The sequence below is a fragment of the Pleurodeles waltl genome, chromosome 4_2, assembly GCF_031143425.1.
Source record: "Pleurodeles waltl isolate 20211129_DDA chromosome 4_2, aPleWal1.hap1.20221129, whole genome shotgun sequence".
Lineage (NCBI taxonomy): Eukaryota > Metazoa > Chordata > Amphibia > Caudata > Salamandridae > Pleurodeles > Pleurodeles waltl.
The window spans coordinates 287,902,770-287,928,533 of record NC_090443.1 but is presented as its reverse complement, the minus strand read 5'-3'; the positions used below and the strand labels follow the sequence as shown (position 1 = coordinate 287,928,533).

At 45.0% G+C, this 25,764-nt stretch overlaps 1 protein-coding gene across 1 annotated transcript in view; it reads left to right on the top strand.

Moving 5' to 3' along the window:
- Positions 1 to 25,283, top strand: part of LOC138292530 (heme oxygenase 1-like) — a 76,156-nt gene extending 50,873 nt beyond the window's left edge. Inside the window, 4 exon segments of the mRNA XM_069231176.1 lie at positions 14,392 to 14,809; positions 14,812 to 14,882; positions 15,676 to 15,784; positions 18,977 to 25,283. Of these exon segments, the coding sequence (XP_069087277.1) occupies positions 14,392 to 14,809; positions 14,812 to 14,882; positions 15,676 to 15,759 (573 nt within the window). The 3' untranslated portion in view covers positions 15,760 to 15,784; positions 18,977 to 25,283.
- The last annotated feature ends 481 nt before the right edge of the window (positions 25,284 to 25,764 follow it).

Genomic DNA, 25,764 nt, shown 5'->3' with positions numbered 1-25,764 from the left:
GGGGTAGAATTGAGTGGCATGTGGTAGATTAGAGTGAAGAGGAGTGAGGTAGATTGTGTACAGTGAAATGGATATGGTAAACAGGGAAAGAGTGGAGTGGGTTAGATTGGGTAGATTGCAGTGAGGTAGACTGGGTTAGAGGGGAGTGGGGTAGATTAGGGGGAGAGGAGTGGAGTATATTGGGTTTATTAGAGTAGGGTAGATTAGAATGGAGTGGGGTAGATTGTAGAGGGGTGTTTGGAGTGGGGTAGATTGGAGTGGAGTAGGGTGAGTGGTTTGGGGTAGATTGCAATGGAGTGGGATGGAGTGGGGTGATGCAGGGTAGCATGGGGTAGATTTGAGTGGGTAGATTAGGGTGGGGTAAATTGGAGTGGGATGGATTTGTTTAGAGTAGGTTAGACTGGAGTGGTGTGGGGTAGATTTGGGTAGAGTGGTAGTGTCGAGTGGGGTATATTGGAGTGGAGTGGTGTAAACTAGGTGGATTGAAGTTGCATGGAGTAGATTGTGGTAGTTTGGAGTAGATTGGAGTGGAGTGGGACAGATTAGAGTGAAGATGAGTTGGATAGATTGCAGTGGAGTTTGCAGTAGAGTGGGGAAAATTGGAATAGAGTGGGGTAAATTGGATTGGGGTAGATTGGAGTGGAGCAGAGTAGAATGGAGTAGATTAGAGTGGAGTCAGGTAGACTGGAGTGGATTGGACTGCGATACATTGGAGTGGGGTGGACTGGAGTGGAATGGAGTGGAGTGGGGTAGACTGCCATAGACTGGAGCAGAGTGGGGTGCATCTGAGTGGAGTACGGCAGATTGGAGTGGAGTAGGGTCGGCAGATTGGAGTAGGGTAGGGTTGAATGAGTTAGCTTGAGTGGAGTGGGGTAGATTGAGGAGTGAAGTGAGGTAGATTGGGGTAGAGTGGAGGGAGTGGGTTAGATTGTATATGATCTATTGGAGTGGGGTAGATTGGGGTGGAGTGGAGTAAACTGGGGTTGAGTGTGGTGGACTGGAATGGGATAGATTGGAGTGGAGTGGGGTAGACTGGAGTCAGGTTAACCCAAGTAGAGTGGAGTGGGATATATTGTGGTAGAGAGGAGTGACGTAGATTGGGGAAGAGTGGAGTGCAGTGGATTGGGGTAGATTGGAGAATAGTGGGGTAGATTGAAGTGGAGTAGTCTGGAGTGGGGTAGACTGGAGTCAAGTGGGGAAGTTTGGAATTGAGTAGATTGGAGTGGAGTTGGATAAAGTGGTGTGGGGTAGATTGGAATGAGGTGGGGTGGACTGGAATGAGTTGGGGTAGATTGGAGAGGGGTAGATTGGGTTGGGGGACTGGAGTCAACTGGAGTAGATTGGAGTGGAGTAAATTGGGATAGAATGGAGTGGGGCAGATTTGATGGGGTAGTCTGGAGTAGGGTAGGTTAGGGTGGGGAAAGGTAGATTGGAGTGGGGTTGAGTGGGGACGATTGGAGTTTAGTTGGTTAGATGTAACTTGAGTGGGGTAGATTTGGAAGGCATGTGGTAGATAAGACTGAAGTGGTAGATTGGGTACAGTGGATGGAGTGCAATAGTTTGGGGTACAGTGGAATGGGTTAGATTTGGTGGATTGGAGTGGGAAGACTGAGGTAGAGTGGAGTGGGATCGATTGGGGTTGAATGGAGTGAAGTAGATTTGAGTGGAGTGGAGTGGGGTAGGTTAGCGTGGAGTGGGGTATATTGGTAGGATTACAGTAATTAGAGTAGGGTAGAGTGGAATGGATTGGGGTAGGTTGAATAACTGTGATTGGAGAGGTATAGTTAGGAGTGGGGTAGAGTGGCTTGGAGTAGACTGCAGTGGTGTGGGGTGGGGTGGAGTGGGGTGAAGTGGGGTAGATTGGGGCAGAATGGGGTAGATTGGAGGGGTAGGTTTGAGTGGGTGGATTGGGTTAGACTGGAGTGGGGTAGATTTGAGTGGAGTGTGATAGACTGGAGTGGGGTAGATTGAAGTGAAGTGGGGTGTGGTGGATTTGGGTAGAGTAGGGTGTAGGAGAGTGTAGTGGGATAGATTGGAGTGAGGGAGATTGGGTGGATTGAAGTGTGGTAGATAGAAGTGCAGTGTGGTAGACTGGAGTGGGTGGATTGTGGTGGAGTGCAGTAGATTGGGGTAGACTGGAGTAGGGTAGGGTAGATTGGGTTATATTGAGTGGTGGTGGGTAGACTGAAGTGGAGTGGTGTGGGGTAGATTGGAGTGGAGTGGGGTATACTGGGTTAGACTGGAGTGGAGTGGGGTAGATTGTAGTGGAATGGTGTATATTAGATCGTAGTGGAGTCAATTGGAGTAGAGAGTCGTAGATTGGGTTAGAGTTGGGTAGATTGAAGTGGTGTAGATTGGAGTCGTTTGGGGCAGATTGGGTTGGGTGGGTAAATTAGGGTGGGGTAGAATTGAGTGGGGTGAGGTAGATTGGAGTGGAATAGAATTCAGTAGATTGTATTGCGTTGGAGTGGGGTTGGGTACATTGGGGTACATTGGTGTGTAGTGGGATACATTGGATCGAATTGGGGTAGGCTGAAGTGGGGTAAGTGGTGTGGAGGGACAGAGTGGAGTGGCATGTTGTCGTGGAGTGAGTGGAGTAAATTGTAGTGGTGTGGAGTCGAGTGACGCGGCATGTCACAGAGTGTCAGAGTGGAGGGACATAGAGTAGAGTTGAGTGGCATGTCAGAGTGGAGTAGTGTAGAGTGGTGTGGCGTGGAGTGGCATAGTGTGAAGTATGCATGGTGTTGTGGAGCTCTGCCATTCAGACCACGCATTTTCAATTGAAATGACCATTACATTTGGAACAAAATACGGTTTTACTGCACACAAACGATGAAGTGTGCAAATGTCATCACGTTGTGTATTGATGTGTTTTGATCATATTCAAATAGTTATTTCCCCCATACTTCAGAATTGCAAAAATAATGTGCTTCATTTGTACTAATTCTGGTACGTTCTGAAACATCAGCTCAGTCCTTTCTTTTGGTGTGTGCTAGAAAAAGAAGTCCTACACCCTCTGCTCTCACATGGCTACTCAGCAGGATTGTCACATAAATTCTGTCACTTTGAAGTCAGAGAAACAATAATAAAGACCAAGCTCCCTCAAAAGACAGAGGATGACATGTGTACTGTCTTTGAATGCACAGCAAATGTGACAAGATAAGAACAAGAGTTAAAGGCCTGTTTACAGAAAGACAGTTCATGGAACAATACAGTAGCAAAGTTTCAGCAACAGGAGGGACAACCTCGTGCTGGACAGTCTGAAATAAAGCCAGCAAATAGTAAGCGAGTAAATGTGAGTTACAAACGACAAAGACAATGTTAAGCAACAGGTGGAATGCATTCCTAGGTCAGCTTTTTTAATGTCCCCAAGATTCCTTTAGTAAACCAGACAGTAGGCTTCAACCTAAGAAAGAACTATAGATTTGTAAGTGAAAGTTATGTCTGCAAGGGGCGAGACCCTAACATAGTAATGAATGGGACAAGGAGGACTATGATTTTTGGTAATGAAGTTTACTTATATGTAATGGTTTAATTACTCAGTGTATAATGTTCACCCTCTTGCAGCATGAAATCAGCCTGTTGCACGAGTGTGACATAGCAAAGTACACTATCTTACACCGTCCTGAATGTCAAAATAATAATTCTGAGAAAAAAAAATGCAGTTCCATAATTAACAGGAATTGCAAAAGCAAATGATGAGGTGAGAGCACATTCAGACATATCTATTGCCTTCTCTAACTGCTTTTATGCGAGGTAATGATAACCTAAATCTAAAATGAATCCACTGTAGAAAGGATTGTAATGTTTGTGGGTTCAAACAGCTCTCACAGTTCCACTCAGCTATACAACCACTAACCCGATACATCCATCTGCACTTTAAAAAACTGTAATGTAGGCTTCCGGTGATGTTTCTTAAATATTTTAAACCATACAACAGGTAGCCCAGAATACGGTATACTACATTGTAATGCGAGGTCGACCCGAAGAGTCTCTAATTCTCACTGTGAACCACCCAACCAAACAATTTACAGCGCCTTCCACAGGTCTTTACTAGCTATGGTACCATTTCTATCACATGTTATGTTTGTTATTGAATGTGCAGGAAGGTTGTATAGAAGTGTACAAAATTGCATGTTTAGTTTTTTTTAGTACGTGAAATATCTGAGAAAATAAGCGAATTTATGCATGCTTTTATCAAAATACACTACGCTATAGTGAGTAAAATTTTAACATGAGTGCATTCCTCACGTTCAAAGGTCACACGAGATAACGCACAGGGAACTGGTTCGATGATAAAATGTTTTCAGCAAGTCGTTTTGTGCTCGAACCAGCCCTTTGCAGGACATTTTCTGCAGAGGGCAGATCCTGCAGGAAAGTAACAGTGCAAAAGTATGTTTTTGCAAATTTCGTGCAACAGGAAATAGCGCAAATTATTCAAGTGTAAAGGAAGTTTCGCACAGGCCTAGTAAATCATTGTTCAAGAAATATAAACTATGGGGAGAGATTGGCAGTGTGACTGATTTAATTGAGTTAATACACATAACATGTATTTGTAGCACTATCTGTATCTTAAAATAAAAATATGTCAAATAGGTTATTCATTTGTTAAATTGCGATTCTTAAGTGAAATTGTTCATTATGATTACAGTAATACATTTGCAACAGATACCCACAAATGCAATACCATACAATAATTAGTGTTCCAATTGAATTGATACACGTGAACAATACTGATTAACTGTAATTAATAGTAAACAATTAAAAACATAAATAAGCGAATACATTACAAAAACAGCGACTGTTTCACTATGAAAACCTCATGTAGGGCACTGTACAATACTGTCTTATTGTATACTTCCATATGCATGTCAAATGCACTAGAAATACTAGGGTAACAGATTTCTAATGCTACACTATCTCCTTGGTTGCCAGTGCTAGTCATTATGCACTGCATGGAGCCATATTGTTAAAAGAACGCTCAACGGGATTTATGACTTAAAGCAATACATACGTATTGTATTGCCTCATTTATTTAGAGCTTCATACCCATGACAGTGTCGTAAAGTTCTCTGATCTGCATGGAGGTTCAGGCCTCCTTTCAAAGTGTGCGACTGAAGAGGGTGTTTGTTGTAGATTGACCTATATGGGTTATTTGGGTCAGGTGTGTTAGATAGGAAGGTGTGCTTTAAACATTGAGGGGCATTTTCGCTGATCTTAAAGTTGAAGTGTTGTAGTGAGTGTGAAAATTGATACATTCATTTAAGTAGATACTAACCACCTTAAGGGAGGTCTGAATCTGCTACCAGTGTGATTTTCCACATAGTTGTGGATGTGCAACTCTTGCCACATAATCTACTATCTTCTGCATAATTTCAACACAAACTAATTTTGTTTCCAGCTCAAAATTACTTTTCTAAAAATATGTGTCACATTTGTTGGAATGTAGTGGCAGACCTTTTGTAAATGATAACCAGGGGTGGCTCCTCCGCTGTGGTGGAGGAGCATTGCCCCCGCCAGCAGCAGCAGCTGCAAAACCTTTACAGTAAAAACATAAACGTTTATTATGTTTTTGCTGAAAAAAAAGGGCGGGGACACAGGCGTGACAGGGACAGAGGGGGAGTGCGCAGCACTCCCCCACAGGTCACCTGTATGTTTGGCCGGCTGTCTCGGGCTGGCCAGACACACATGCGCACTAGGCTCTCTCCAACCTGGCAAAGCAGTGCACGATCGGAGAGAGTAGGCAGAGGCTCCTACCCTGCCGGGGAGTGCCATGGCTGGGCGCGCCATCCAATCCTAATGCTGCTTTCAGGCTGCCAGCAACATGAAAGCAGTGTTAGGATTGGAATTAGAGCAGGCTGGGAGCCTGTGCATGGAACTGCAGGAGAGGAGCGGCGTGGTGGTGGCACGGCTAACACAGTATTTTTTAATTATTATTTTTTATATATATATATATATATATATATATATATATATATATATATATATTTTATTTTTGTTATTTTTTTATTTTGTCGTTCCCCCAACCCACCCTGCCATGCGCCGCCACGCCCCTTTTCCCTCCCGTGAGCCGCGACTGATGATAACTGGTGACTTTTTAGTTGCTAAATGAACAAGTTACTTACCTTTGGTGACATCTCAGCCAGTAGAGACTCTGGGCCTGATTTAGAGTTTGGTGGAGGAGATACTCTGTCACAACGGTGATCGATATCCGTCTGCCGAAATCTAAATCCCACAAGATATAACAGGGTTTATATTTCAGTGGATGGGATATCCATCACTGTTGTGATTGAGTAACCCCACCGCCAAACACTTAATCAGGCTCTCAATCTAGCTGCATATTCCTTACCTTAGAATTATCCCCAGGTGTCAGACTCGATCCAAGAATTCTGGAGCAGTACCCCTGGGCACCGGTAGGTGGCGTCATTCAGCACTGCTTCGGCAGCATCCTCGCCAGAAGTAACTTGTGCAGTGCCTATATAGCAGCCAGTGGGCTGACATCAGTTTCTTTTCACAACGTTTCCACGTCAGAAGCACAGAGCCAGAAAAAAAGCTAATGTACTGGTGTGCCTTGCTATGGGCCCCGTAAGGGTGACCCAATGTAGAAATCTGTTTGCAGTATGGGGAGGGTTGATAAGGATTCTGCAGCTAGAGAGAATCTATACTAGATAAGGCATTATCAAAGGTAAGTAACTTGTTTATCTGATAGAGACTTCTAGCCGTAGATTCCTAACCTTAGAATAGCTACCCAAGCAATACATCCTCGGAAGTGGGTCTGTGAATGAGTTAGACCAAAATGACCTACAGGACCGAATGGGCAAAGTGCCCATCATGATAGGCCTGACTATCCAGGCAATAGTGCTTGGTGAATTTTGTAAAGATGCCTATGTTGCTGCCTGACAGATGTACAGGACAGGTAGTCCTCATGCTTACACAGTGGTCGCAGCCTTGGCTCTGTTGGAATGAGCACAAACCCTCAGGGGGTCAAGGCGTAGCAGATTTTTATGCAAAGTACTATCCATCATGAGATGGTCTGTTTCCGAACAGCATTTCCTTTCTTTGCCCCGACTTACCCAACGAACAGTCGATGGTCCACCGGGATGATCACTAAAGGACGATGACACAGCTTTCGGGTCCAGACGATGGCATCTCTTCTCTTTTTTAAAAGGTTGAGGCATGGCAAAGAAGGCAGGTAAGGTGATAACTTTGACCTTTCACCAGTTTGTCTAGGTAGTATGTCGTGTAGGGAGGATGAACAGAGAGTGCTTGTAGTTCGCTGACCGATGTTATGGCAACAAGAAAAGCTGTTTTCATGGTACCTGTAGTGGACAATTGTGCAGTAGCTCACACATAAACTTTAAGATCAGATTGAGGCCAAATTGGGGCATAATGAATGGTCTTGGGGGAAACAGATGTTGTAATCCGTTGAGAAAACAAACCACAACAGGGCACTTAAACAAGGAAGATTGCCCTGGCAATCGCAAAAAGGCAGATATGGCCAACAAGTAAATTTTGAAAAGTGCCCACAGCAGAGCCATACTGGGCCAGAAAAAAAAAATACATTCAAACTTGGGATAAGGGTGCAGCAACAAGGTCCATGTACTTGGATGTGCACGATGTTACAAATTTGTCTCAGCAGCAGCTGCATACCGACTTACTGGAGGGACGCCTGTCTGTCAGAATAACATCAAAGACTTCGGGAGGAAGGTCAAAGGCTGTCAACTGCTGCTGCTCAATCTCAATGAATGAAGGCAGAGAGTGCCCAGGTTAAGGTTCGCGGACCTTGTCCTGTTGCTTCGAGACATGATCCTCCCGAAGAGGCAGCCTGATCAGAGGAACGAAGCTCATGCTTAGGAGTTCTGGAATCCAAACTCTCTGTGCCCAATCAGGAGCCACAGGAATGACTTGGGCCCAGTTTTTCTGATCCTTTTGAGAACTCTGGGAAGGAGAGGTATTGCAGAAAGGCATACAGGAGGTCTGAGCTCCACTTGAGATGAAAAGCGTTTCAAAGCAAGAGTCACTTTGAAAACTCCAGCATGCAGAACTGCTGACATTACTCATTGTCAGCGGTGGTGGGGTTTGTCAGCCAGCACTGCAAGTCTTGTGCAGATCCCCCGAGATCTGGGCCATGTTGGTAAGATTCCCCTTATTCTGTACCCACTAGGACTTCAGGTCCCACTGCACAGCCTGCATATGCCAACAAGCATGTGTTACCAGCAGGATGCAGAAGGCCATGAGACTCAACAGTGTCAGTCAGTCTGGATAGAGAAACAGACATCGGAATCATAGCTTCAATATCCCAGACTCACCGTTTGGGAGGATAGACCCGAAACTGCACTGTGTCCAGAACAACTCCAATGAAAGGGACCGTCTGAGAGGGAATCAGGTGTGACTTTCAGCACACTGATATTTAACCCCTGTGAGTGCAGGAGGGCTGTTGTATTCTGGAGGTTGGAGATGACTGCCTGGAGTGAACCTGCCTTCAAGAGGGAGAGGAAGTCTGGAACCTCTGACTTTCACAGATGTGCTGCAACCACCGCCATCACTTTGGTGAACACCCACGGTGTGCTTGTAAGGCCAAAGGAGATCATGGAGAACTAAAAGTACTTGCGGTCCACCATAAACTTCAGGTAACATCTGTAGACAGGCATGATGGGAATATAGAAGTAGGCACCCCGCAAGTCCTAAGCGACCATGTAGTCTCCTGGTGCTAAGACAGATAGACCCTGAGCTAAAGAGAGCATCTTGAACTTCTCTTTCTTCAGGAAGAAGTTGAGAAGGCGCAGGTCTAGATTAGGACAGAGGCCTCCATCCTTTTTGGGCACCAAAAAGTAGCAGGACTAGCAACCACAAACTACTTCTGAAGAGCTGTCATCCTGTTGAAGGCTCCTTAGACTAAAAGAGCCAGTACGCTTAGAAAAATGATCTTCTGTCAGCCGGTCACCAAATGGTGGCATGTATGGGGGGTTCGAGAAAGAGAATGTAGTAGCTCTTCTGGATGATTAGAACAACTCACTTGTCTGAATGTTATGGTCTGCCAGAGGGGCAGGTGATGGTGTTACCTGTCTCCCGCTCGTGCATGTGCTAGTATGAGGGTACACTTAAATGGCTTGAGTGTGGCAGCTGCCGGAGACTTGGTGGGCTGGCTCGACCTCTGTCTGTTGTTCCCTGTGGTTTGTGGGAACCACGGCCACAAAAAGGTTGGAAATCCTGTTGGCTTGGTGGCATGGAGGGAAAGGACGCAGTTGGTAGACCCTAACATAGAGAGAGAAGTGCAAAAGGCAGATGGGGTTGGCAGGAAACCATGGATAAGCCCAAAGATCTGGCTGTAACCCTGCTATCTTTAATGCATATTTGCACTGAGTCTACCTTTTCACTGAAAAGGCGACAGCCATCAAAGGGTGTGTCCATGAGCAAAGCTTGGACATTCCTCGAAAAGCCGGTGGTTCTAAACCAGGCGTGGCATCTGCCTGCCACTGATGAAGCAATCACTCTGCCTAGTGAGTTGGTTGTATGCATCTTGTGTCCAATGATAAACTTTGCTGCATCTCACCTGTCAGATATGGCTTGAGTGAGTATGTCTCAGGCCTCCTCCAAGACAGTAGGCTGTACTTGGGCACTCGCATTCCACACACTGTGTGTGTACCGACTCAAAAGACATGTGGTGTTTACCGACTGTAGTGCTAGGCAGATGGAAGAGATCATCCCCTTTCCAAAGGTTTCCAGACTTTTGGACACCTTATCCGGTGGAATGGTAGAGAATGTGCCAGGGTTGAGCCTGGAAGTGAAGGCTTGAACCACCAAGCTCTCTGGGTTGTGGTGCTGGGTGAAGAAACTGGGGTCCACAGGAGAGGGGCAGTGGCAGCGGGCAATTACCCTGTGCACATGCGCCACTGTGCAAGCCTTGCACCAGGCCCCAAGCAGGGCATTTGTAAGGGCTTCACTGAATGGGAGGAGATGTTCTGTGTGGGTGACTACCAGTGTCAAAGCACAACCACGACATTGCACCACACCTGCACACATATAGTGAGCTTCTCTTGACACAAGGTGCCCATATATAGCAATATCTTTTCAGACTGAACATTTGCAATACATCTTAATGGAGTCAATGGTTTGACTCCCCAGCAGAGTCACTATGCTGGGAATGCATGTGATTTATCATACAGACATAAGAAAACGAACTACGAATCGGACATGTCTCCTATCTCATGTAAAACAATACTCACGTTTCCACAAAGACGACAGAGTGGTCAGATGGCAGTTCTGCCCACGGTATCAATTATTGGGCACATGGGCAACAAGGAACTCCTTTGCCTTTCGAACTTCCAATACCTGATGCCGACTTAGATGTGTATTGGCTAACTGCCGTCATTCGCTGTGTTTCAACACCACAAAGAACAGACAGCTTGACTTCAAGGTGGCCACTAAAAGTTTTACGAAATTCCAACTTTTGTTATTGATCTCACAAGATATCAAGTGCCAATCCTGGGGCCAAGCTATTCCAATTTCCAAAGGGTCAATACTATATGGCAAACATCTTAAGGTCAGGCTTGCAATGGAGTCCCGTCAAAAGTATTGCAAAAAGCCAGTCTTCTGCCCAGGAAAAAAGATTGCTTTATGTATACAGTGCATGTATGCGATAATAATTGAATATGTGATTATTCAGGGTACTTCTCAGATGTGAAAGAGTCTTTTATGTATTGTAGTGGATCCACATCCTAGGAGAAGAATGCAGCACTAAACAGCCAGGAGCATGAGGTGAGGCATGTACACTCCTCTGGGCTGTTCCATGATGTGATTGACAAAGTCTCAAAGCAATTGCTGAAGCAGGCTGACCCAAAAAAGCCAATGTCAGAAGAGTCTGATCCAAAGACCATTCTCTATATATTAGAACCAATAGGTTTTGCAGACAGCTGGACTGTCTAGCAAACTTAATTAGTTGCACACTGTATATTCTTTGCCTACTACAAAATGCTTGAAATAATGCCCCGAAGCAGTGTTCTGTTTGTAAGAATGAATATGTGGTTAACTATAAATACATATATGCATAAAATAACACTTTGTAAATACTGAAATTATGTCTTCTGAGATGTTGATATTGTCCTTGCCCTTTACCATTGTTCTGGAAATTCTTCCTTACCTATCTCAATTACTTCCATAAAAACATTACGTACCCATCCATCCATTGGACATTTATATTGTTCTAGTGTTTTCAGTCAATGGAATTATTTTATAGTGTGCAATCCACCAGAGTTTGTGCTGTTTTAAAATAGCTGACCTGTGCAAATAAACCTGGTTAGGAACAGGTTGTTTTAAGAAATTGCTAATATATTGATTGTTTGATAAAGTAATATCTCCATTTGCTGGATGGAACATTTTACAAGTAGGGTAAGTGGTAGCAGAATACTTTAAAAAAATGCTTTCGCAATGCTTTTAAATCAGAAACATCTTTAGTATGTACCACCAAATAACCCCACTTTGGACTGGGTATTGTTTATATTATGTATGTTATGCTATGCTCTGTTATTTTATACTATGCTATGCTATGTTATTTTAATATATTTTGTTGCCATGCAATGTTGTGCTTTGCTATGTTGCGTTTATGTTATGTTCATGTTGTTATGTGTATTTGTAAAGCACACTGTCACCCACGTGGGTATCCTGGCTCTGACTAGATTGTGTGCCTAGCCCTACCTATGGTCTTCAACATCTTGCAGATTTCAAGAAGAGAGGAGGAGGCTCTGATGTGGAGGGGAAGTTTGTTGCACACTTGGGAGCACTGTAACAGAATGTTCATCAGCCTGGTCTGGGTCTGTGTATGCATGGGACGTTGGTGAATTGGAGTCCTGCGGAGCAGAGTTGCCTGGATGGTTGGTGGAAAGAGATGTGACTGTTCAGATAGGTGGAGCCTGAGTTGTGTAGTGCCTTGAATATGTGTGTGAGGAGTTTGACTTGAGCATGTTTGTGTATTAGAAGCTAGTGTATTTCCCTGAGGTGTGGTGTAATGTGATTTCCATTTGGGAGGAGGAGGATAAGTCTGGCTGCCAAGTTCTGAGTGGTCTGTAGTCTTCTAGTGAGTTGCTTGGTGATCCAGATGTAGAGGGTGTTCCTATAATCCAACTTGCTGATGACTAGGACATGAGTGACCGTTTTTCTTGTGTTGCTTGGGAGCCATTTCTAGATCTTCCTCAGCATCTTAAGGGTGTGGAAGCAGTATGCAGTGGCGGCATTGACTTGTGTCGCAAATCCAGTTTGCTGTCACTTATTATGCCGAGAATCTTGGCATGGGTTCTGGGTGTGGGTCAGAGCTCGGCCAGCCACTAGTCAGAGTCCCACAGTGAGGTGTTATTACCGAAGATCACTACTTCTGTCTCGATCTTGTTGAGCTTAAAGCAGTTGGACAGTTGGCTTTCCAGTTAACGACTTGGTCGTGCAGGCGGTAAGCGTGTTTCTTGTGCTGGGGTCTTGTCCGCGAGGGAGAGTATGAGTAGTGTGTCATCTGCAAAGGAGTGGATGTTGACATGGTGTGCAGAGGAATCATGTATGCATTGTAAAGGGTGGGGCTGAGCGATGAAACTTGAGGAACTCCGCAGATGAGTTTGCAGGCTTCTAAGGGGTAAACTGCCAGACTGATAGTTTGTGTTCAATCTGTTAAGAAGGAGCAGATCCAGCAGAGAGGGGGTCCTTGGATTACAATCTCATGGAGGCGCCTGATGAGGATAAGGTGTGAGACCCTGTCAAATGCTGCAAGGAGGTCAAGGAGAATGAGGGCTGTTGTGTCTCTTCTGTCAAGGATCATCTATGGAGGCATCTTCTGTCAGCAGATGTCATATATGGAGGCAATGAGTGCTGTTTCTGTTCTGTGGTTGGGCCTGAATCCAGACTGTGTGACATTGAGGAGCTGGTGGTTGCTGAGATGGTCAGTGAAGAGTCGGCTGATTAGTATCACTAAGATCTTTGCTGAGTACGGTAGGAGGAAGATGGGTCTGTAGTTGGAAAGCATTGCTGGGCCAGCAGATGGTTCCCTCAGTTGCATGACTGTGGCATATTTCCAGGTGACAGAGAATTTGGCTGAATCAATGGAGGCATTGAGTATGGGTGTTAGTGCTTCGCTGATTGTTAGGAGTCCTGTGGTGAAGGCATGGTGGTTGCAAAGGCCAGATGGAGCCCCCAAGTGAAAGGTCTTCAAGGTAGCAGCAATTTTCGACAAAGGTGAAGGCAGGCCACAAGGTCATGGTTCGTTCAGCTGCCATGAGTTGAAGTTGAGTTTCAGAGGTAACAGGTTCCAGTTGAGGGTCGAAGCTGCTGTATATGGAGGTGATTTTGTTACAGAAGAATTCTGAGACCTTGTTGCAAGGGTCTTGTGAGGGGGTGATATTCCTGGAGGTGGCAGGAGGCATGTTGAAATCTTTGATGATGGTGAAGATTTCCTTGATTTGTTTGCTGTTATTAGTGCTGGCATTGATGCAATCTGCGAGAACTGTGCTCTTGGTGTTAAGTATCTTTTGGTGGTAGCGTCTTAGAGCTGGTTGGAAGATGTCTTTATCTAGGGTGTCTTGGCTTGTTCTCCATTTGTACTCAAGTTGCTTGAAGTGGCATTTCGTCAGCCTGAGTTGTTCTGATTACCACCTGGCCTGTGGTTAGTCTCTCCCCTCAGGGTTGTGCTTGAGGGGATCCAAGGTGTAGGCACATTGGGTGATCCAGCTAGTGAGGTTTTTGATGTCTTTCAGCAAGTTGCTGTTGAGCTTGTGACAATGCTCGAAGAGGGTGGAAACTCATTCCTCTTCTGAGTGGCTTTCCCAGCTCCGGCGGGTGGTTCCTGTGGTGGTATGTCTTGGATGGTGCTAGATGGACATACTGAAACTGATGAGGGCGTGGTTTGTCAGGTCATAGTCACTGGCTTGTTCACTCTGATGTTGCGGAACAAGGAGAAAATCGGGTACAATAGGTGTTGTTGGGTTTATTAACATGTTGGATGAGGCCAAGATTTGCAAGGTTTTATAGAAGAGCCATAGAGTTTGGGTTGGTGCGGGCTTCTTGGTGAAAATTAAGGTGTCCAAAGAGGATAAAGGTACTAGCTTTGAGGTTGAATGAATGAATAAATACATCCATTTAAAAGTCTCAATTCTATTTGATTAGAAAAAGAGCTTGACTATTTGGTACTCAGGTGCTCACTGGTATGGCCTGTAAAGTCAAGGTTGCAACAATACCTATGATATGTCTGTTCTTCTCCTCTTTGATTAACATGCTAGATACAATGTTTTTGTGAGTTTCCCAAGTTTGAACAGAATTCGCTCTCAACTGCATCTGGTGATGTTGTCCTTGTATATCAAGCACTGCTTTTTTAATATGTCATAGCAACTATCTTTCCTCTCTTGATCTCCATTGCAGCTTGTGATGTCGTCCCTGTATTTCGTCTATGATGCTTTGGAGGAGGAGATTGAGCGTAACAAGAATCACCCAGGTTATGCTCCAGTCTACTTTCCTGCTGAATTGCATCGCAAAGCAGCGCTGGAGCACGACCTGGAATACTTCTATGGACCACAGTGGAGGCAAGAAATCCCCTGCCCCAAGGCCACCAGGAAGTACGTGGACAGACTCCATTACGTAGGCCAGCAGATGCCTGAAATACTGGTAGCCCATGCATACACCCGCTACTTAGGGGACTTGTCTGGGGGGCAGGTGCTCAAAAGGATTCCTCAGAAAGTCTTGCAGCTGCCAACTTCAGGCGAGGGATTGGCCTTCTTTACATTTGATGATGTGTCGAGCCCCACAAAGTTCAAGCAGTTGTATCGTGCTCACATGAATGCCATGAAATGGATGACAGCACCAAAAGAAGGGTGATTGATGAGGTGAAGAAGGCGTTCCTGCTTAATGTGGAGGTGAGTGAGGAGTATGGACGAATATTGTATGATCGGGTATGGTAAATGTATGGTAAATGTGGGCCATCTTTCATGACAAGCAGAGCATTGTCATTACTACAGCTTCAGTGGCCAATATTTACTCACACCAAATTGTCTCTCCTAGAACTACAGACTCAGTTGCCCCTACTAACTGACCAAGCTGAATACTGCACCTCATGTGCCCCTATTCATTGACGCCAATTTAAGTACTACAGACTCAGGGGCCCACACTAGCTGACACTGAGCCCAGCTCTCTCAGTATTACTTTGTCGTGGGCCCCCTAAACTCAATGACACCAAGGTGAATCAATCCCAGTTTTACAGCCCCCGGATGGGCGATCATGACTGACTCTTAGATGAGCTCTCCCAATAATACACCTTCACGGAACTCAATTCATTGATGCAAAGCTTAGCTCTCCTATTATTGCAGCCCCAATGGTCCCCACTCTCGCTGACACCTGTCCAAGCTCTCTCAGAACTACACTTTCAGGGGCTCACTATCACCTACCTGATCTCTCCCAGTATTACAGTTTCATGGGCTCTCCTCACTGACATCAAGGCCCAAGATGAGCTCTCCCACTCTTCAGTTTCATGACCTGACACTAAGTGAAAACGTAGAGAGCTATATTTTGTTTTGTAGAGTTTCCCTGCCCCTATATGGCTCTGTCTTCCGATCACACATTGCCACTTTACTAGAGGATAAGCTGGGTGGACTAGACTCCCGATCTTCTCTGGCTCCCATTTTCATTCCCCGTTTCCCTCCTCACTTCCAGGTCTTTGAAGAGCTCAAGGGGTTAGTTTCTGACTCAGCAAAGAAAAATGGCGGTCTATTCCAGGAAGAGCCCGAAATACACTAAAGAAGTCCGGATGGCATCTCTAACGGTAAGGCCCTTGCAGCAGACCTCCAACCAATGGGTCGACATACACAAACATACCTGCTTCCTCGCGCAGCTGGATGTATCAGTTTGCACCTTAATGCAGCTGAAAGAAGGGCATCCATACACCACAAGGGTCCAATGGGCTGTACAAGACCGTAGTCATTAGTTCCCAGGGAAAACCACCAGGCCCAGGAGGAATGAGCAGGGGTATAGCTTTCAGTGGGGAGGGGTGGTAGTGGCACACTAAATACATGTTTGGTTTGGTAGTTGGGTCTGGGGGCCTTGAGTCAGGTCTGCCATGTCTATGTCAGATTTTCTCATCATTCTCATTTCACTAAGAGGTTTTAACTTGTTCATTTTTTGGGGTGTGATTTATAGTGACTGGTTTCCCAAAACATAGTAAATATGCACTTATAAAATGAATGGGTGCAAATCTACCACTTTTTGCAACTCACAAACACTGGCAGTAGTAGGGTTGGAAAGCTGCGCTAGTCTCAACTTTCCAGGTATACACCTAATGGCAATCAAACACCCAATAAGTGATGAGATGAATGCTTGGAAACAGTCTAACCAGTGGCAATCAGTCGGGAGGCATTCCAAACCATTGTTTTTCGCCCACTCAGCCACACTAGGCAGAGGCCTAGGTATGTCAGATTCATGCCAGATAATCAGGCAAAACATGTACTATGTAAAGTTATCCCATTTAATAAATATGTTGTCATAAATTGGTCTTCAGAGTCCCTCTTGGGCCTATCAGAGCAACAGGGAGAGATCTTTCAGAGAACTGACCACCAGTTGGCCGCCTCTTTGTGACAGCCTTGAATTCAAAGCTGATTTTGGAGATCAAACCAGCTTAACCAAACATACCTTCCTGATTGTCACATTTATCCCACCCACAACCATCACCCTAGAACAAAGGCATCTCATAACCCCGTCACCCACCTTCCTTGACTTTAAACCTAATGTACATAGACCTCGATACTGGTTTGAATAAAATACTGTGATTTACTATCCTATGACAGGGCAGTCATGCACGTCAGTGTGTGGTCTGTGGGATGTATGTACATGTGTGTGAATGAATGGGCTATATATGTATGGGTGACCGAGAGCCTGTGTCCTACGTATTTGTAGCACAGGACAGACCTTTCACCATGCCTGGCGCAGTTACATGTACAACACAAACATACAATCATTTTTTTCAATAATGTTCTTAATAAGGAACAGTTTTCTGCACTTGGTGAAATATTTGTTTGCATTTTAAATGTTTCCCTTTTGAAATTAGAAATGGCTGTATTTTTCAGTTATAAATATGACAGACTGTCTACAAGCCACTATGAGTAAGATGCCTCTTGTCTGTAAATGTGACACTTTGAAATGGGAGGAATTTCAACAGAAGAGTTAACTTTATGTTTATACATATTCCATAAAGCTAATCATTTTTATGTTTTCCCATATGAAATTGTTGCATTTCCTAAAAGTAGGGATTTACTCCAAGTGGCATGTGGACATAGTGCCATATTTACAACAGAAAAATACAGTCATTTGTTTAAACGGAAGGAATTTAAAGTGATGAAACATGCTTCATAAAACAGTAATCCTTAACTGGACTAATTGAAAGTTGAGAACAACCTTAAGGCATTATGGGGGTCATTACGACCCTGGCGGCCGGCGGTATGTTGGCGGTAACACCGCCAACAGGCTGGCGGTGTTCCGCCAGCAATTATGACCATGGTGGAATTGCCACGGCCATACCGCCGGCCCCTCCATTTTCCCGCCAGGATTCCGCCTGGCAGTCATAATCCCCAGGGCAGCGGTGCAAGCACCGCTGCCCTGGGGATTATGAGTCCCCGACCACCGGCTTGTCCATGGCGGTACACACCGCCATGGAAAGGCCGGCGGTAAGGGGACTTGGGGTGCCCCTGGGGGCCCCTGCACTGCCCATGCACTTGGCATGGGCAGTGCAGGGGCCCCCATGCAGAGCCCCGTCGCGCATTTCACTGCCTGAATTTCGGGCAGTGAAATGTGCGACGGGTGCTACTGCACCCGCTGCACATCAGCATTGCCGCCGGCTCTATTACGAGCTGGCTGCAATGTTGATGTGACATTTCCGCTGGCCCAGCGGAAATGTCATAATAGGGAGACAGAAATACCGCCGGCAATGGCGGTATTCTGACTCCCGCGGCCTCTGCGGTCTTTTGAAAAGACCGCTGAGGTCGTAATGACCCCCTATGTTTCATAGGAACATTTTTCTTCTCTTTAAATTTCTCCCATTTGAAAAATGACGGTTTTTAGTTATAAAAATGGCACTGTGTCTACCAACCACTGGGAGCTAGATTCCTGCTGTTTGTAAATGCAACACTTTGAAATGGGAGAAAATTAAAGTGAAGAGTTAACTTAATAATTAAATTAGCTCCTTATTTTAATTTTCCCTCAATTAAAAGCATTAAGAAACATGTTGTTCTCACTTTTGTTCTTTTCCAATACTGAGTTGATGATGATTTTATTTAAGAGTTAAATACCTCTTTGCTTTAGTACTGAACCTCTGTGACCCAGGTTCATAAATCTGAGTGGGGTACTGCTCATTATCAGGCTTTGCGATCTGCAGCCTGCTGATCAGGTAATATTAACACAGCCTTTCCTTAACTTTAAAAGGAAAACGCAACACTTATTTATTACAGTTCTTAGTTTAAAAGTGAACTCAAGGCTGGGAGCTACTCAGAAGGTTCCTGCAAACTACTGGTGGCTCACGATCCTTTGGTTGGAGACACCTGACCTCGAGCCAAACAATTGATAGTGAAATACTGTACTGTGAATAATGCTTGTATGAAAATAAATTTTAATAGCAGGGAAGTAAACAGTCAGTTAATATTGGCAGTGTCAACAAATCGTCTCCCCTAGAATACCAGACTGATATTCAGAAAAACTATGAAAGTTGCACATATCCTGTCCCATAGCCAGTCAATACACATTTTAATTTATCTAGACTCACTGCATTCCATAAGTGTAAACCACTGTAACTATTCACGTAAACCACTACGTATTGTAACATGTGAATCTAAATTCTCGCAAAAAAACCTACTAACTAATCGCCTTTTTGCCTTTACTTGCTTTCGGGTCTACATTGTAAAATGCTATTCAGAGATCACACAAAAAGCACATTAACATTAGTCACCTTTTTGCCTTTTGTTGCTTTAAGGTCTAGATCTGCCAACTGCTGGAACAAGAAGATTGGGACGTCATCTCATGGGTCTACCTATGGCACTTTTTCATTGCACTGGGGTTTTGTTGCTGCCTTTTTAAGTCGGCGCTAACCGACAGCGCAGTTGTCTGGTTTTCTAACAACATCTTGAAGACAACTGGAAAGCTTCACTGGGAATGCATTCCGCCCATTGCTTATCACTGGCTTTGTGGTTTGTAACTCACAATTTCTGGCTTTCTGTTTGCTGGCTTTATTTGGTTTATGCTGTCAAACTTGAGTTCATCCCTTCCCTTGCACAAACCTTATTTACTGTATTCTTCCACAAGTACTGGATGTCTGTAGACAGGCCTTGAAATCTTGTTCTGATCTTGTCACATTTACTCTGCAGTCAAAGAAAGAGGTCACATGTCAGGTTCTGCCTTCCAGGGAACTTAGGGCCATATGTACTAACACTTTTTCCCATAGACACAGAATGGGTAAAAACCTTTGCTACATCTGGACCTTAGTGCTTCCTTTTCTTTCTCTCCCTTCAGTCATGGCAATCAGGCTGGCTACTGATGGTGTACTGCACAGAAGGCTATCCCATGTTATTTGTTTTCTAGCTCTAGCACACAACAAAATGTAAATGTCTGTAAATCAACTGTGCAGATATTTCAGAAAATATCAGAATTGTGGCAGCACAAATGAAGCACAATATTTGCTAATTCTGAAGTGTGGTGGAAACAAATATTTTAATTAATATAATCAAAACAAATCAATACACTAGGTATACTTTCATCAGTTAAACTGTATGTGTGTGCAAATGTAATGGTTATTTCAATTGAAAAAGTGTTGTCTGTAATGGCAGTACATTACCACACTTCTACACCATGCATACTCCACTTTACCCTACTCCACTCTACTCTCCATCACTCCATGCCACTACAATCTACTCTGCACCACTCCTAACTTCCCCACTCCACACTGCGACACTGCACTTTACTCTGGACAGCTCCACTCTACTCTTTATTCTATACCACTCTACTCTATGCCAATGCACCCTACCTCATACTACTCTATTATGCACCACTGCACTTTTTGTCACTGCACTCTACACCACTCCACTCTACGCCAATGCACTCTACTCTGTACCGCACCACTTTACACCAGTGCACTCTATGCCAATCCACTCTACGCTACTCTAAAATACTCTGTACCACTGCACTCTATGCCACTGTACTCTACCATGCACTACTCTAATTTATGCCTCTACACTCTACTCTAACCACTGGACTGTAAGCCAATGCACTCTACACCACTTTACTCAAAACCAATGTAATCTGTGCCAGTCTATTCTGCACCACTGCACTCTATGCCCTATAGTCTACTCTGCAACACTACACCACTGCACCCTGAATTAATTGTACTCTGCGCCATTGTACTATATGCCACTGCTCTCTAAGATACTCTACTCTGCACCACTCTATGCCAGTGTGCACCACGCCAGTGCGCTCTACGACAGTCTGCTCTGCAACACTGCACTCTCTGCCACATTCTACTTGTCAGTGCACTCTATTTGACTCTAATCTGCATCACTCCACTCTACTTCACTGCACTCTCAGCCACTGAACTCTACACCACTCTACTCTGCACCACTCTCCTGTACTCCACTTTAATGTACTGTATGCCACTACACTCTACATCACTCCACTTTTAGCCACTGCACTCTAAGCCACTCTAATCTACTCTGCACCACTGCACTCTACGACTCTGTACTCTATTCCACTCTGCGCCATTCCACTTTACCCTGCCCCACTCCACTCCATTCTTGGCCTCTCTATTCTATGCCACTGCACACTGATTTACTCACAACCAATGCACTCTATGCCAGCCTACTCTCCACCACTTCTCTGTACGCTACTGAACTCTACTCTGCAACACTCTATGCCACTGCACTCTACACCAATGCATTCTACGTCACTCTACTCTACGCTGCTGCACACTACAACATCCTGCTCACTCTACTCCCTGCCACAGAACTGTACACCACTCTATTCTCTGCCGCTCCACTCTGCACCACTGCAAACTATGCTACCTTACTCTACTCTGGACCGGTCTACTCTATGCCACTCCACTGCACTCTATGCTAATTCACTCTACCGCCAAGGCACTCTACATCTCTACACTTTACGGCACCACACTCTGTTAATCCACTCTATGCCACTCTAATCTGCTGTGCACCACTACACTCTATGACACTGCACTCTAAGCTTCTCTAGTCTATACCAAACTACTCTGTTCCAGAGCACTGTACCCCACTCTACTATGCACTACTGCACTCTTCGTCACTGCACTATACACCATTCCAGTCTAGACCACTCTCTTTTAATCTGCACGACTCCGCTCCACTCTAGGGCACTCGCCTCTGCAAAACTGCACTCTCTACCACTGCACACTACATTACTGTTCTATGTCACTGCACTTTACCCTGCACCACTCCATTCTATGCCATTTCACTCTACTCTGAAACAATCTCCTCTATGCCACTGCACTCTATGCTGCACCGCTCTTTCCCACTTTATACCACTCTATGCACTGTACTCTATGCCAATCCACTCCACTCCACTTTGCTCAAAACAAATGCACTCTACTCCAAACAGTCTGGACCACTGCACTCTATGCCACTATACTCGACTCTGCAACACTCTACACCACTCTATTCTATGCCGCTCTGTGTCACTGTACTCTATGCCACTCTACTCTTCACTGCTCCTATAGGCACCCACTGCCCTCTGCACCACTGCACTCTACAACTTTCTATTCTGTAAGACTGCACTCTACGCCACTGAAATCAATGCCACTCTACTCTGCACCACTGCACTCTATGCCACTGCACTTTACTCTGCACCACTCAAATCTGCACCACTCTATGTCAATGCACTATACGTCTCTACACTCTACATCACTCCACTCTAAAACATTCTAATCTATTCTGCACCAATGCACTCCACACCATTGCACTCTATACCACTCTACTCTACACCTCTGCACTCTAACCTGCACCACTCTACTCTGAAACAATATATCTACATCAAGGTACTCTAGACCACTGTGCTCTAGACCACGTTATAATACTGAACTCTGCGCCATTGCAATCTACCCTGCACCACTCTGTGTCACTGCAGTCTACACCACTTTACCCAAACTCAGTGCACTCTATGCAAGTCTGCTCTGCACCACTGTAATTATTCCACTTCACTCTAGGGAAGTCCATACTCTATTCTGCAACATACTACTCTATGCTGCTTCATTCCACTACTTGACTCTATGCCACGGCACTCTGCGACACTCTAAACCACTCAACTCTACCACACTCTACTCCACTCTATGACATCCCACTCTCCTACAATACTCCACTCTATGCCACTCCACTCTACAACAATCTACATTGCTCTACGCCATCCTACTCTACAACTCAATACCCCACTCTATTCTACACCACTCTACACATTCAGCTCTACTCCACTCCATGACATTCTACTGCCTCCACTTAACTCCACAGCACTCTACACTACTGCACTCTATTCCACTCCATGAAACTCCACTTAACTTCACTCTGCTCAAATCTGTGCCACTCTGTATCACTCCATGTCACTCAAAACACTCCACTCTACTCCACTTTATGACACTCCACACCATTCTCCTTTACCCCACTAACCTTTAGCCATGCTGAACACCAGCCATGCTAGTGTGCAACATGGCTAAAAAATATTGGTCCACAATGATGGTAAGGGGGTCCTATTTGCAGGGTCGACAACCTCGCATTCCTCTCCGGTATGGCTGAAGTCCAGTTGCCACTAGACTATGAGTTGTTCGTTGTCATGGTCAAAGGCTAATCCTTCCTGAGTCGATAACTTACCTTCTGGGGGTCCCAGCAACTCTCTGACATCTCTCCTGGGCTCAGCAAACTCGGGTGCAACTCTGTGTGGTGATATCAACTTGATGACTTTGGACTACCAACTTGCCACAGCAGGCTTCTTCAGCTGCTGTGTCCCTGTGCTGCAAACAGGAGGCCAGTTGGGTGGCCTTTTGAGTCTCTTAGCTTGACTGGACTCTGAAGACAACTCCTTCTTTGAACTGGACACGGCAGGCACAGTGCCTCTCTTCGCTAACCACCACTTGCAACAGGTGCAGCCTTCGACGGTGCAGCCTCATTTTGCTGGTCCCTCGGTGCAGCAGGGTAGTTCTTCTTCAGTCCTTCTTCCAAGTCGGTCGAGATCTGAGGTCTGGGTGCCAGGGTTGCCCACTTTATTCTCAGAAAGCACCCTCAGGGCAGGATACAGTTGGTGGCCAGAAGCATCTGGCTTAATCTGGGATGCACTATTCTGCCCACTACCAAAATGACAAGACCCCTCCCTTGGTGTTCAGACCTCCCTAGCCCACCCCTGGGATGTGACTACCTCAGGGCTACAAGCCCCTGGGGAAACCAGATGGTGACTGGTTTCCCTTCTCTGCTCACCATGCCAGCCTGTCTACCTCAATAGTGGGGCTGCCCAGTCCCCTGGAGTTACACATTTGCCCTTTAAATTCCGCTTCACCAATGAAGTCTGCCTTATGGGGCTAATACCCAAGTGGCTTCCTGCAGGAGGGAGGTGACACCTCCCTGGCCTGCAGTACCTCATTGTTCTCCTACCTTAGAGTTGTTGGCACAACTCTCCAGGAGGGCAGAAAGCTGTTTTGTTGAACAGGCTCCACGTGTGCCCGGGAAGGCTCAGGAATTTTAAAGGCAACGAGTTACATGAATTTTGACTTGAGATTTAAGTCGGGCTTTATGTAACATGTTATTTGACACCTTGGAGTGCCCACACTGGTCTCACCATTTGGGAGTCAGCACAGCTGGGGGTCAGCGTGTAACTCTGTACTCACCAATTGGACAACCAAGTCTTTTCACGTTAAAAATGGTTGTTTCATGTGCTTTGCAGTCAGGACATGCAAAGTACATGTCCTGCCTGTGTCATATGTTGCACCCTACCTTTGGGGCTTGGTAGGCCTGTAAGAGGGGTGCCTTGCACACTTGTCTAGGGGAAGTGGTGGCTTTGCCATTGCTTTCAATGGCAAAGTCGCGCTAGCAGTGCACAACTTGTTTACCAGACTGTAGTGGCGGATCAGGTTTTACTTTGGGGACCTCCCGGGTGTACAATTAGTGCTTCAAGCCCTGGGGTACCCCTCTAACTGACAAACCCTGGGTACTGGCACTGAGGTCTGGTTCGCAGGACTCATTTCACTCTCAAAGTCGAAAAATCAGCAGCATCAGTTGCAAAACTTGGGAGGGTAAATCATACAAAAGAGGCATTTCCTTACATATGCCAATAGTAGCTCTTAGTGTGAGTCATTGCATTAAACCACCTTGACATAAACTACTAAGACCGAGATATTAACTCGCAAGATCGGTTTTAGGGTGTCCACTTCACTCCAGTTCATTAAAGACACTGTTTTCAGTCTTGAACTTTTCACCTGCAAATCACTGTTTTCACGTACATTAGTCTAATTGTCAAAGAAGCAAAGCAAGGCTACAAACAACACCCAGAAAGCATGAGGTGATCACACAGAAATTCAGGTGTAAAACCAGTATCTTAGAGGCCTGAAAGGAGGTGGTCATATAATCCAGGGATACATATGGGGTCAGATTACATGAGAGACGTAAGGGTTCTCTCTATGGATGCTGTTCAGGGCAAACATGAGATGGAGGCTTCATCCTACACCCCAGAAGGCCACGAGGGCCACTTCCACTTGGACTGATGATGTTTAATTCATTATGAAGAAGGTACAAATTATTTTGTTATTTTCAGCCTTACCAAATCTGTACAATATGTAAAACTATGTATTACCTTGAATTAAAATCATACAAACTGCATTTGACACCTTACATGTCAAAATGTTGCACCACTCAACGACGTAACAGTTCATCTTTCACTGGTTAACAAAAACAGTTATTAAAGATTAATAAAAACAATTATTTCTCGGTGGCGACATGCAACGCAATCTAGCTGCAAATTATTTGTATATTTATTCCTCAGTGTCTTATGTCCTCAAAGATACTATATGACTGCATGCCATGATTCAACGTTTCTGGGCGTCGCAAACGACAAACAATTTGTAACCTGTCTCGCTGTTTTAACATTTATCCTATTATATGTTGTCATGAAATATACTTGTTTCTGACTGGAAGGTGCCAACTTTGGAAAGTTTAAATGGTTCATAGTAATATCCATACTTTCAGCACATATACTAAGTGAAATAAAATAGCTTTTCTCTTTTGTGGTTATTTGTTCTTCCGTGAAAGTCATATTCACTTACCCTTTAATTTAGATCATAAGTGATCAGTTCCCTAAAAAAGTATTTTGAAAAATTGCGTTTAAGCAGCATGCTCTTAAAATTGTGTGAGTGTAATGCATCATGCCACAGTCGGTACAGCTCTGCATCCTTGCTAATATCTTTTGTGGAACCTCGGCCCCTCTGATCTTGCATACATGGGCCACATCTAATGCAAAGAAGTCATAGATTTGGAGTTGCAGAGATTGGTGGAGGGAAACTTAGGGGGTTCCCTTACCATCGCCTGCTACGCTGTGCAGGGAGCAACTCTCCACTGCCTTCCATTCCTTAATTGGTTCTGGCCTAAGAAAAACATAACTACCATTACTAGTCGAGTTATTGTTTAAGCATACGCTGATAGTGAACAGTCACTAAATAATTTAGTAAACATAAGCACCCTCAAGCCAGACATGCTTACCTTTTTAACCTGCAAG